This window comes from Oncorhynchus gorbuscha, linkage group LG10 (genome assembly GCF_021184085.1).
Source record: "Oncorhynchus gorbuscha isolate QuinsamMale2020 ecotype Even-year linkage group LG10, OgorEven_v1.0, whole genome shotgun sequence".
Taxonomy (NCBI): domain Eukaryota; kingdom Metazoa; phylum Chordata; class Actinopteri; order Salmoniformes; family Salmonidae; genus Oncorhynchus; species Oncorhynchus gorbuscha.
The window spans coordinates 23,259,444-23,273,008 of record NC_060182.1 but is presented as its reverse complement, the minus strand read 5'-3'; the positions used below and the strand labels follow the sequence as shown (position 1 = coordinate 23,273,008).

The following is a 13,565-nucleotide window of genomic DNA, read 5'->3' as shown; positions in this document are numbered from 1 at the left end:
AACGCTGTAAAGCATAACTTCAAAATCTGAGACAACAGGTGGATTAACAAAAGGCTAAAATGTGTTTTGTAATATTGCACTTGTGATTTCATGAATATGAATATTTTCTAGTAATATAATTTGACTGTGCTATTCAGCGTTGCTGATGACAATTATCCCGGATCCGGTATGGGTGGTTCTTATGGCTTGGGGGCAGTATTTCGACGTCTGGATTAGAAGCATGCCCAAAGTAAACTGCCTGTTACTCAAGCCCAGAAGCTAGGATATGCATAAAATTTGTAGATTTGGATAGAAAACTATAAAGTTTCCAGAACTGTTAAAATAATGTCTGTGAAAAATGTAAATGAATGTCTGTCATTTACATTTTACATTTTTACATTACTTTTTAGTTTAATGACACCGGTCATAGTCGGCGCAGAGCGTATTGTACGTTCATTAATTCAGTTATTCTGCACTCCGGCACACCCAGACAAGAGCGCTCTGAAATCGAAGTAAATATGCTAACTGGATAACCGCCGTTCAGCATAGATAGCTAGTGAAGCGATTCACATTTCTTGCTAGCTAACCAAATGACACGTGCATCTGTTTTTAGCTTGCTGCATAGATACGCTAGCATATTATCCACATTATGACTGACGTGTGATCATTGTCCTTGCAGGTTTGATTGTATTGACATCCCAGCCTTCGTTACATTCGTCCGTTTGTACAACATATTGAGTCATTGAAACTGAAACAGTGCATCCCGAATGGAGGCAGCAAACAATGTACCAGGCCAGCTGTGATTTACAACCAGATAGTCCAAAAAATGTTGCTACCAAGAAATCTATTGGTGAATTATATTAATCATACATTGAACTGCATCCATTCTGCCAACAATGCCGTATTGTACGTAATGGAATGTTGAGTGAAATATTTTTTTATATTTTTAAAACCCTCTTATAAAAAGTTGGTTTTGTAGCATACATTTTATATTTGACTGATATATGATTGCAGATAAACAAAGTAATTGAAACGATGTCAGTTCCACTTTTAAAGTATGGTATACCTTTAATTGAATTTTGTCAAACAGACTCAATGGAATACATCAAGAGTACGGGTTCAGAATATAGGGATCAATTAAAATAATTCCATTATGCATATTCATCTCCGTTTCAACACCGACTGGTGAATACTCTGATCTTTTAATTATTTAGGTAAATTTTAAGGTTAGGAAAGTATGTATGAATAAAAAAAACAGTTTGGAAATTCTTTGCACAAAATACATTGATGAATAAAAATAGTGTTGGATTCATCATGCAAGTTGACATTTGAGTTCAATCCATAAAATATTGAAAAGGTGGAAAAAGTGTACAATTAGGGGTTGAACAATAATCCTATAAATCTACCCAAATCATGGAACAGGATGACAACGGTCCAGTCATCCTGAACCGTGCGCCAGGCTCCTGGTTAAACCTGCTATGTGTGGTCAGAGTTCTATAATGATTCAAATAGGCTACATGTCCCAAATGATTGCACACTGTTAGCCTAATATGATCCACTAATGATAGTGACCCTCAGAAACAATTTACAAGGATGTGACAGAGGAAAGAAACGTAAACAGAATGGAATGATGCAAAAATAAAATGTGGTATTACTGACAATGGCTCCCAATAGTGGCCAACATTTAACATGATACAAATTGTAAAATAAAAACAGAAAAGCACAAACATATGATCAAAACATTCTAAAGGTCATACATCAACCCAGCAGGTTCAGCCCTTCAGAAGCCTAGAGTCTTTGAATATCGTCCACGCAAATTATGAGGGCACACAATTAAATTCAGAATAGCGGCACATTTCATTGTGGAAAAGGGGCCTCAATATATAATATGAGTTTCAGTTTGCTTCCATATGGCTGGTTATACCCTCGTCTCCAAAGAAAATCAAATTTTATTAGTCCCATGAGCAGAATACAACAGATGTAGACATTACAGTGAAATGCTTACTTATGACAATACATTTCAATCGCACTTAGTATGACAAATTCCAAGGGTTATGAATAATTTTGCAAGGCATTGTATATGCTTTTACTCATTACACACATTTTATAGCCATTGAAAACTGATTAAATAGCAAGTGACCTACCATCAGGGGAGGCGGGGTATTCATTGAGATAGAATTTTAAATTAAACATTCTTTCTCCTGAGCATTCATCTGTTAGATTCTGCAGAGAGAGAAATAGCACAGTCAGATGTCTAGATGACATCTTTAAGACTAACAAGATATAAGCAGATGTGTAGGGCCTGGAGTTCTGGTCAGGAAAAACATTGGGTCTTGGTAAGCCCAGGTTATCCTAGCTTTTCCTGTCAAGTTCACATGGACAACAAAAACTCCAGACCCTATTCCTGTGTAATAACAAGGGCCCTTATACTTACAGGATACTCTCGTCTGTAGTTCTGCATGTCCTTCGCAGCCCTCGTGTTTCTGGAGGACATGTTTGACCACTGGAAGACATGGTACATCAGAGATACTGGATGTTACATTTGCAGAAATCTATTGGCATTATTTGTCCCTTTGTGTACCTAAAAAGACTGACCTGGGTGTCAAGTCAATGGAACCGAAGAGGAGACAATAATCATCCCATAGTTTCCCTGTTTTACCAGTTGCAGAGAAGGATGACAGTGTAGGGGCAACCTGAACCAGCTCCAAACAGCAGCAGAATTTGTGCATTCTACACATTCCACTGTCTACCTGTTAAATTTCTGCATGGCGCCCTGGTTGGTGGTCACCACTGAGAGACTGGGGGATAATCTCAATTGCATACTCACAACCTTCTCAAAAACCCATTGGATGAGAAAGCCAGAGGACCCTCCCCTCTGATCTTCTCCAATGGGTTTTGAGAAGGAGGCAAGGAGAGAACACGAGGAGTATGCAATTGAGACTCTCCCTGGGAGTTCACATATTCACTTCTGATTAGCTAGCTACCTGGGCTAGCAAGCCTTTTAGAGACGTAGTTTAATCTACAGTACAAATCAAGTACACACTACTTCAGGTCACTGGTAGAAAGTGTTTGATATAAACCAATCTTCCCAATAGCTAATGTTAAAGGAGAATTTAACCCCAAATTGTTACCCATCTCCACTGCTGTGGCAGTCGGCTACATAAAATGATACAAAATAATCTCAAATATTTTAGGTAGGAAAGTACATTTTCAATAAAACAATGAATTTGTCCACAGGTCACAAATTTGTGAATCATGCATTCACTGACAATGGAGCAGTGTGAGGCAGGCCTGCAATCAAGCAACATCACAAGTCACATGACCTGTTTTTGCAGTTGTCTCAAATCTGCTATCAAGGGAGAGGGGGCAAACTCCACTGAACTAGTATCAATATGGAACCACTTGAGAGTTTAGATTTTGGGTCAACTTTTCCTTTAACATTATACAGTGCAGTCTGAAAGTAATCAGACATTACTTTTTCCATATTTTGTTACTTACGGCATTATTCTAAAATTGATTAAATGGTTCACTATCTACACACAATACCCCATAATGACAAAACGAAAACAAGTTTAGAAATGTTCACAAGATTTATTTAAAAAATAAATAAAAAATATATATACCTTATTTACATAAATATGCAGACTATTGAAGGTCCAAGACCTCAGCGGCCTCCATCATTCTTAAATGGAAGACGTTTGGAATCATCAAGACTCTTCCTAGAGCTGGCCGCCCAGCCAAACTGAGCAATCCGGGGAGAAGGGCCTTGGTCAGGGAGGTGACCAAGAACCCGATGGTCACTCTGACAGAGCTCCAGAGGTCCTCTGTGGAGATGGGAGAACCTTCCAGGAGGACAACCATCTCTGCAGCACGCCACCGATCAGGCCTTTATGGTAGTGGCCAGATGGAATCCACTCCACCAATCAGGCCTTTATGGTAGAGTGGCCAGATGGAATCCACTCCTCAGTAAAAGGAACATGACAGGCCGCTTGGAGTTTGCCAAAAGGAACCTAAAGGACGATGACCATGAGAAACTAGATTTTCTGATCTGATGAAACCAAGATTGAACTCTTTGGCTTAATGTTTCCAGAGGAAACCTGACACCATCCCTACAGTGAAGCATGGTGGTGGCAGCGTCATGCTGTGGGGATGTTTTTCAGTGACTAGTCAGAAGAGAGGGAAATAGGAATGGAGCAAACTACAGAAATCCTTGATGAAAACCTGCTCCAGTGCTCAGGGTCACAGACTGGGGGTGAAGGTTCACCTTACAACAGGACAATGACCCTGAACACACAGCCAAGACAATGCAGGAGTAGCTTCGGGACAAGTCTCTGAATGTCCTTGAGTGGCCCAGCCAGAACCTGGACTTGAACCCTCTCTAACTTCTCTGGAGTAGAGGTCGATCGATTAGTCGGAATGGCCAATTAATTAGGGCCAATTTCAAGTTTTCATAATCTGTAATCTGCCTTTTTGGACGACGATTAGACTGCAATCCACGAGGAAACTGCGTAACAGGTGGTAAGCCTGCCACGCGAGTGCAGCGTTAAAAAGGACCCTGTGGCTGCAAGGAGCCAAGGTAAGTTGCTGGCTAGCATTAAACTTAATTTATAAAAAACAATCCATCTTCACATAATCACTAGTTAACCTAGTAATATCAACCATGTGTGGTTAACTAGCTCGTCATGCGTTGCATATAATCAATGATGTGCCTGTTAATTTATCACAGCCTACTTCAACTTCGCCAAACGGGTGATGATTTAACAAAAATGCATTTGCAAAACAAGCACAATCGTTGCACAAATGTACCTAACCATGAACATCAATGCCTTAAAATCAATACACAGAAGTATATATTTTTTTAAACCTGCATATTTAGTTAAGAAATTAATGTCAGCAGGCAATATTAACTAGAGAAAGTGTGTAACTTCTCTTGCATTCAGTGCAAGCAGAGTAAGGGTATATGCAACAGTTTGGGTTGCCTGACTCATTGCAATCTGTGTGACCGTAATTAATTTGCCAAAATTGTACATAATTATGACATAACATTGAAGGTTATGCAATGTAACAGCAATATTTAGACTTGGGATTGCCACCCGTTCGATAAAATACAGAAAGGTTCAGTAGTTCACTGAAAGAATAAAAGTTTTGCTTTTGAATTTATAGTTTCCGGATGGTTCACCAACTACTTCTCAGATAGAGTTCAGTGTGTCAAATCAGAGGGCTTGTTGTCTGGACCTCTGGCAGTCTCTGGGGGTGCCACAGGGTTCAATTCTCAGGCAGACTCTTTCTCTGTATACATCAATGATGTCACTCTTGCTGCTGGTGATTCTCTGACCCACCTCTACGCAGACCACACCATTCTGTATACTTCTGGCCCTTCTTTGGACACTTAACTAACCTCCAGACGAGCTTCAATGCCATACAACTCTCCTTCCGTTGCCGCCAACTGCTCTTAAATGCAAGTAAAACTAAATGCATGCTCTTCAACCGATCGCTGCCCACACCTGCCCGCCAGCCCAGGATCACTACTCTGGATGGTTCTGACCTAGAATATGTGGACAACTACAAACACCTAGGTGTCTGGGTTAGACTGTAAACTCTCCTTCCAGACTCACATTAAACATCTCCATTCCAAAATTAAATCTAGGATTGGCATCCTATTTCACAATAAAGCATCCTTCCCTCATGCTGCCAAACATAGTCAGTTTTACGAGGGTATTCTACCGATCCTCGACTTCGGCAAATGTCATTTACAAAATAGCCACCAACACACTACTCAGCAAACTGGATGTAGTCTATCACAGTGCCATCCGTTTTGTCACCAAAGCCCTATATACACTACCCACCACTGCGACCTGTATGCTCTCGTTGGCTGGCCCTCACTACATATTTGTCACCAAACCCACTGGCTCCAGGTCATCTACAAATCTTTGCTAAGTAAAGCCCCGCCTTATCTCAGCTCACTGGTCACCCTAGCAGCACACGCTCCAGCAGGTATATTTCACTGGTCATCCCCAAAGCCTCCTTTGGCAGCCTTCCCTACCAGTTCTCTGCTGCCAATGACTGGAACAAATTGGAAAAGTTTATTATTATTATTTTTTATCACTGAAGCCTCATATATATCTCCCTCACTTTAAGCATCAGCTGTCAGAGCGGTTCACAGATCATTGCACCTGTACATAGGCCATCTGTAAATAGCCCACCCAACTACCTCATCCCCATATTGTTTTTTTGCTCCTTTGCACCCCAGTAGCTCTACTTGCACGTTCATCTTCTGCACATCTGTCACTCCAGTATTTAATTGCTAAATTGTAATTCTTTCAACACTATGGCCTATTTATTACCTTACCTCATTTGCATACAATGTACATATATTTTTTTCTATTGTGTTATTGACTGTATGTTTGTTTATTCCATGTGTAACTGTTGTGTGTCGCACTGCTTTGCTTTATCTTGGCCAGGTCGCAGTTGTAAATGAGAACTTGTTCTCAACTGGCCTACCTGGTTAAATAAAAGTGACACATTTTTTTACAAATATTTTTTTAAATCAGCATTCGCTTTTTTTGGCCCTCCAATAAATCGGTATTGGCATTGAAAAAAATCATAATCGGTCAACCTCTATTCTGGAAAGAGTAGAAAATAGCTGTGCAGCAACACTCCCCATCCAACATGACAGAGCTTGAGAGGATCTGCAGAGAAGAATGGGAGAAACTCCAAATACAGGTGTGCCAAGCATATATCGTCATATCTAAGAAGACTTGAGGCTGTAATTGCTGCCAAAGGTGCTTCAACAAAAGTACTGAGCAATGGGTCTGAAAACTTATGTAAATGTGATATTTCAGTTTATTTTTTCAATACAATTGCAAAAATGTCTAAAAACGTTCTGCTTTGTCAATATGCAGTATTGTGTGTAGTTTGAGCAACAGCAAAAAACAATTGAATCAATTTTAGAATAAGGCTGTAACATAAAAAAATTTGGATAAAGTCAGGTATGAATACTTTCCAAACACACTGTAGCTAACTTAGCCATCTAATCAACAGGGTAACAACGGCAAATCTAGCCAGTGTGAGGATTTATGCTTATGCTCTATAACCCGCTACCATATTACATAAGATTGAATTGTTTGAACAACAGCTGCTTTGTCTGTGTGTGTGACAAGAACTAAGCAACATGGTGTGACTTGCATGTTGCAAAGCGGTGTACTGTTTGCTACATTTGCCTTGCCTGTGTGTGTGTGTGACAATATTGAGCACATGGTGTGACTTGTTGCATGTTACAAAGTTGTGGTTAATCAGGTATAGGGAGGGGTGGTCATCGCAAAGGTTTAGCTGAGATGGAAAAATACTGAACACCATAGCAGGAACTGAGCAACTGTAATAACTAGGGTGTGATACCAGAACAGTAAGAATCTATACATCGACAGAGGGTGGACTCCAATAAGCACCAAGAGGCAGGGCCTAGCCTGAGCAAGTCTAAACCACGCTCAGCCTCTACTGTGTTATATCCTTCCTGTTTGGCCCTGTCCGGGGGTGTCCTCGGATGGGGCCAGTGTCTCCTGACCCCTCCTGTCTCAGCCTCCAGTATTTATGCTGCAGTAGTTTGTGTCGGGGGGCTAGGGTCAGTTTATTATATCTGGAGTACTTCTCCTGTCTTATTCGGTGTCCTGTGTGAATCTAAGTGTGCGTTCTCTAATTCTCTTCTTCTCTCTTTCTTTCTCTCTCTCGGAGGACCTGAGCCCTAGGACCATGCCCCAGGACTACCTGACATGATGACTCCTTGCTGTCCCCAGTCCACCTGGCCATGCTGCTGCTCCAGTTTCAACTGTTCTGCCTTATTATTATTCAACCATGCTGGTCATTTATGTACATTTGAACATCTTGGCCATGTTCTGTTATAATCTCCACCCGGCACAGCCAGAAGAGGACTGGCCACCCCACATATGCTCTCTCTAATTCTCTCTTTCTTTCTCTCGGAGGACCTGAGCCCTAGGACCATGCCCCAGGACTACCTGACATGATGACTCCTTGCTGTCCCCAGTCCACCTGACTGTGCTGCTGCTCCAGTTTCAACTGTTCTGCCTTATTATTATTCGACCATGCTGGTCATTTATGTACATTTGAACATCTTGGCCATGTTCTGTTATAATCTCCACCCGGCACAGCCAGAAGAGGACTGGCCACCCCACATAGCCTGGTTCCTCTAGGTTTCTTCCTAGGTTTTGGCCTTTCTAGGGAGTTTTTCCTAGCCACCGTGCTTCTACACCTGCATTGCTTGCTGTTTGGGGTTTTAGGCTGGGTTTCTGTACAGCACTTTGAGATATCAGCTGATGTACGAAGGGCTATATAAATAAATTTGATTTGATAGGCCAACAGACGGGTTGGAACTATCACAGTATAAGAACAGCTGTTTACTTACATCCTGTCAGTTCTCTGTTCTACCCTGCGTGGTGTTACAGTGAATCCGTATATACAAAAAATTGCATTTGACATTTATTGCTTGAATTTAATTAAAGATAATTAACGACAGATCCTGACTTATTTTTCCTGATACCGGATTTGAAAGACGCAGCCTCTAACACCAGCTAGCCAATTAGCTACTGCTAGCTATCAACAATTTCTTCCCGCCAGACTTTGTCAATGCTAGTTAGCGTTAATATTGCCATAAATAATGTGCATGTTAGCTAACATACTTTATCTTTCTAACCCTTGTTAGCCAAGGCTGACTAATTATGTAATGACTAGTTCGGTTCAAAGGGATGAAAAGCTACTTCCAGTCAATAATGTTAGCTAGCTAACAGGCTAAAGGCTAGATAGAGTGCTAGCTAGTTGGCATAGTAGCTTTGTAACAAACAAAGATTAGAGCCATTTTAATGAAACAATATTCAAAATCTTTGGAGGTAGCTAGCTAATGTTAGTTGAATTGGCTAGCTAGGCGTCCATTAGCCCTCGATCATGAGTCTGTTCCATTACATTACAAATTAGAGTTATTGGACGAATGGAGTCTTCTGTACAGTTTTGTTATGCATTCTTAATATTAACACACATCACTTGCAGGACAGTTTTGGAAGAAAGAAATATATATTTTAAAGTTGGTTTGACATTATAAGTTTTGGTTTCCTACACTGCCATATTACTGCCCTTCACCGAAAACAGTACTACACAAGACTAACGTTACCTGTGCTAATTAGACATCTGTTCTTGTGCTGCCGTTGCTTCCAGAGGCAGTTTGGAACAAACTAGTGAGTGTTGGAAGTTAATTTTAATGCGCTTCAACTGTCCCATTCTGTCAATTTTATACACCTGTCAGCAATGGGTGTGGCTGAAATAGCTGAATCAACTAAGTTTAAAGGGTGTCCACATATGCTTTTGTATAAAGTGTATGCTATATAAATCAATAAGGCTGATGGATCAGATCAGAATATTTAGCTAAAAATGGATTAATTATTATTTCTTCCCATTTTAGGTGCAGCAATACACACATACACGCGACGGTAGGTCTGTGTGAACATTCCAAAATGCGCGCCGCACATGCAAGCGGTTTCATGGACAGAGATGGAAGTATCCATTAGAAACATAGAACAGGGGGGATTTGAAGCTGCAACAACCATCATGGGTTGATAATATGACTAGGATAATGCCTTTCAAATCAAATTTTAAATTGGTCACATACACATGGTTAGCAGATGTTAATGCAAGTGTAGCTAAATGCTTGTGCTTCTAGTTCTGACCATGCAGTAATATCTAACAAGTAATCTAACAATTTCCCAACTACCTTATATACACACACACACGTGCAAAGGAATGAATAAGATTTTTTACTTATAAATATATGGATGAGTGATGGCCGTGCGGCTGAGGCAAGATGCAATAGATGGTATAGAGTACAGTATATACACATGAGAAGAGTAATGTAGGGTAACATATAAATTGGCATTGTTTAAAGTGACTAGTGATAAATTGGATGTAATAAATGTTTTATTATTAAAGTAGCTAGAGATTGAGTCAGTATGTTGGCAGCAGGCACTCAATATTAGTGATGGCTGTTTAACAGTCTGATGACCTTGAGATTGGCTGCTAAACAATGAAAGAAAGTTTTGAAAAAAAAAAGAACGCACATTCAAGTGTCAAATAATTAAGGACTTTTGCAAACTCCATCTAATGTACAATAGAAACACTGCTAACCACAGTGCTGCACGCTTGAATTAAGTGCCTGCACGCTTGAATTAAAAGGAAACTGCACTCAAATTTCCCTGATGTAGTGCAAACATTGCTATGGTATTAGAACATACAATTGTATTTCTGTAAAAAATAAATAATAATAATGACAGCCCCATTTATCCGTTTCAATAGTAAGCCTACTATTAGCCTACTTGCACAGTACTGCTTGGGTTGGCCTGACTGAAAGACCAATATAAGATAAATTATTTTAGGTCATTCAGAGTGCATGTCACTGTTTTTTTTATAACTAAATCGTACAGTAACTGTATTTGAAAAATGTTTTTGGATGTGATATGAAAGTAAAGGAATTTATATTTATAGAACTGTACTGCAATTGAGAATCGATTCACGTTTGGATTGAGTATTTGGTTTCTAGAGCCAAATTGCCCTTTAAAAACTGATCATGTAACGCTATAAAGCCCTTGGACTGAGGAGTTACGTTAGGCTATTTTAGTCCCAATGTTGAGCTTCCATTAGCTAATTTAACATACTGTCAATTTAACTAATGTTAGCGGCCTGGTGCTAGATTTTGCATACTCGTTTGCCTTGTTAACGCACACATTTTGTTTTAGAAGTGACGGTAACTAGTTACACAAAATTAAGAAAAAAATAGAAATGCAACGTACTAAACCTGATTTCCAATACGATTTAGTTTTGTCCTGGTTTAAAAGACGCATTTGGTTCTCTCCTGGGTCGTCTCCATCATCACTCTCTGTGTCCCAGGTTGAATCATACTCGCACACTAAATCGTCGTCCTCCATCATTGAAAAAAACAATGTGGGCTTGAGAAAGACTAAAAGCGAAATCTGTTTAGATACGACAATTAGACATGAGATGAGCTTCTAGCTCCAAGTTCGACTATTTACGGCGACCAACCATCCCTCCTCTCGGTCATGCAAATCCATCGTGTTTCGCTAATGTGACCACCAGAGGAAATGGCCCATGCAGTTTGTGCCTGTAGGCTCTTTCGACAAAGAGCTCGCCAATTTGTATTCCCAAACCGGAAATGAGTTCTCTCTTGTTTCGTTCTTCCATTCCTATCGGAAAATGAATGGGGAAATAATAAGGTTTTGGGATTTAAAAAAATAAAGTCTGAGGTTAACACAAGTTTATGAGATAATAGCAGTCAGTTAACATGACGTTTATGAATTATGAAGCCTTTTATGAGCTTTGCGTAACGGATTTGATGCTTTCGAAAACGGCCAATGCACGTCTACAGGCTGAGCAGCTGTTGAGAATAATGCGTTTTTGGAGGATAGAATTACCTTTTTAATGGGGCTATATCGTGTATATTTCAGTAGCCTTGCTGGGCTTTTTGAGAAATGTCAGTCCTCATCAACACCGCCATCCTCATCACCACTAATGGCATGTCTTCTCTCAGTGATATTATATTGTACTGAGTTAGAATAGGCTTATGCTTTCTCTTTAATCAAAATGCTATTTGGAAAGTTATTTTCAGACTGTCCTGATATCTGTTGTTGATGTAGGCCTATGTTAATTTGTTTTTATTGTATCCCGAACAAAAATGAATGACAAAAACATGTCAAATTAAGAAGAGTTGTAATTTTCATTGTCTGTGGCGAGACAATAATTCCTGTATCACTGTATATATCATCCTCAAAACACACTTCTGCAGTCACGCTTGCACACATTCAGTACCAGTCAAAAGTTTAGACACACCCCTACTAATTCCAGGGGTTTTCTTTATTATTTTCTGTATTTTCTTTAAGACATCAAAACTACGAAATAACACAAATGGAATCATGTAGTAACCAAAAAAGTATTAAACAAATCAAAATATATTTGATATATTTCAAAGTAGCCAAACTTTGCCTTGATGACAGCTTTGCACACTATTGGCATTCTCTCAACCAACTTCATGAGGTACTCACCTGGAATGCATTTCAATTAACAGGTGTGCCTTGTTAAAAGTTAATTTGTGGAATTTCTTTCCTTCTTAATGCGTTTGAGCCAATCAGTTGTGTTGTGACAAGGTAGGGGTGGTGTACAGAAGATAGCCCTATTTGGTAAAAGTCCATATTATGACAAGAACAGCTCAAATAAGCAAAGAGAAACGACAGTCCATCTTTACTTTAAGACATGACGGTCAGTCAATCTGGAAAATTTTAACAACTTTGAATTTTTTTCCAGTGCAGTCGCAAAAACCACCAAACACTATGATGAAACTGGCTCTCATGAGGACCGCCACAAGATAGGAAGACCCAGAGTTACCTCTGCTGCAGAGGATAAAATAATTAGTTATCAGCCTCAGAAATTGCAGCCTAAATAAATGGTTCACAGAGTTCAAGTAACAGACACATCTCAACGTCAACACTTCAGAGGAGACAGCGTGAATCAGGCCTTCATGGTCGAATTGCTGCAAAGAAACCTCTACTAAAGGACACCAATAAGAAGAAAAGACTTGCTTTGGCCAACAAACACGAGCAATGGACATTAGAATGATGGAAATCTGTCCTTTGGTATGATGAGTCCAAATTTGAGATTTTTGGTTCCAACCGCCATGTCTTTGTGAGACAAAGAGTAGGTGAATGGATGATCTCCGCATGTGTGGTTCACACCGTGAAGCATGGAGGAGGAGGAGGTGTGATGGTGCTTTGCTGGTGACACAGTCAGTGATTTATTTAGAATTCAAGGCACACTTAACCAGTATGGTTACCACAGCATTCTGCAGCGATACGCTATCCCATCTAGTTTGCGCTTAGTGGGACTATCATTAATTTTCAACAGGATAATGACCAACACACCTCCAGGCTGTGTAAGGGCTATTTGACCAATAAGGAGAGTGATTGAGTGCTGCATCAGATGACCTGGCCTCCACAATCACCCGACTTCAACCAAATTGAGATGGTTTGGGATGAGTTGGACTGCAAAGGAAAAGCAGCCAACAGGTGCTCAGCATATGTGGGAACTCCTTCAAGGCTGTTGGAAAAGCATTCCAAGTGAAGCTAGTTGAGAGAATGCAAAGAGTGTGCAAAGCTGTCAAAGGCAAAGGGTGGCTACTTTTTTGGTTATTACATGATTTGGTTGCAAGTTCAAATCCCCGAGCTGACAAGGTACAAATTTTTTATTTTTTTTATTTCACCTTTATTTAACCAGGTAGGCTAGTTGAGAACAAGTTCTCATTTGCAACTGCGACCTGGCCAAGATAAAGCATAGCAGTGTGAACAGACAACACAGAGTTACACATGGAATAAACAATTAACAAGTCAATAACACAGTAGAAAAAAAATGGGCAGTCTATATACAATGTGTGCAAAAGGCATGAGGAGGTAGGCGAATAATACAGTTTTGCAGATTAACACTGGAGTGATAAATGATCAGATGGTCATGTACAGGTAGAGATATTG

At 39.9% G+C, this 13,565-nt stretch overlaps 1 protein-coding gene across 2 annotated transcripts in view; it reads right to left on the bottom strand.

Annotated features, from left to right (window-relative positions):
- LOC124045701 (opioid growth factor receptor-like) overlaps positions 1-11,149 on the bottom strand; it is a 29,174-nt gene extending 18,025 nt beyond the window's left edge. The window contains exons 1-3 of one of the 2 annotated variants that reach the window (XM_046365238.1): positions 10,824-11,149; positions 2,414-2,574; positions 2,124-2,202 (exon numbers count right to left, since the gene is read on the bottom strand). In XM_046365238.1, the coding sequence (XP_046221194.1) occupies positions 2,124-2,147 (24 nt within the window). In that variant the 5' untranslated portion in view covers positions 2,148-2,202; positions 2,414-2,574; positions 10,824-11,149. The remainder of the gene's footprint in view (positions 1-2,123; positions 2,203-2,413; positions 2,575-10,823) is intronic. The other variant, XM_046365237.1, reaches the window with a different exon arrangement.
- Positions 11,150-13,565: the final 2,416 nt, after the last annotated feature.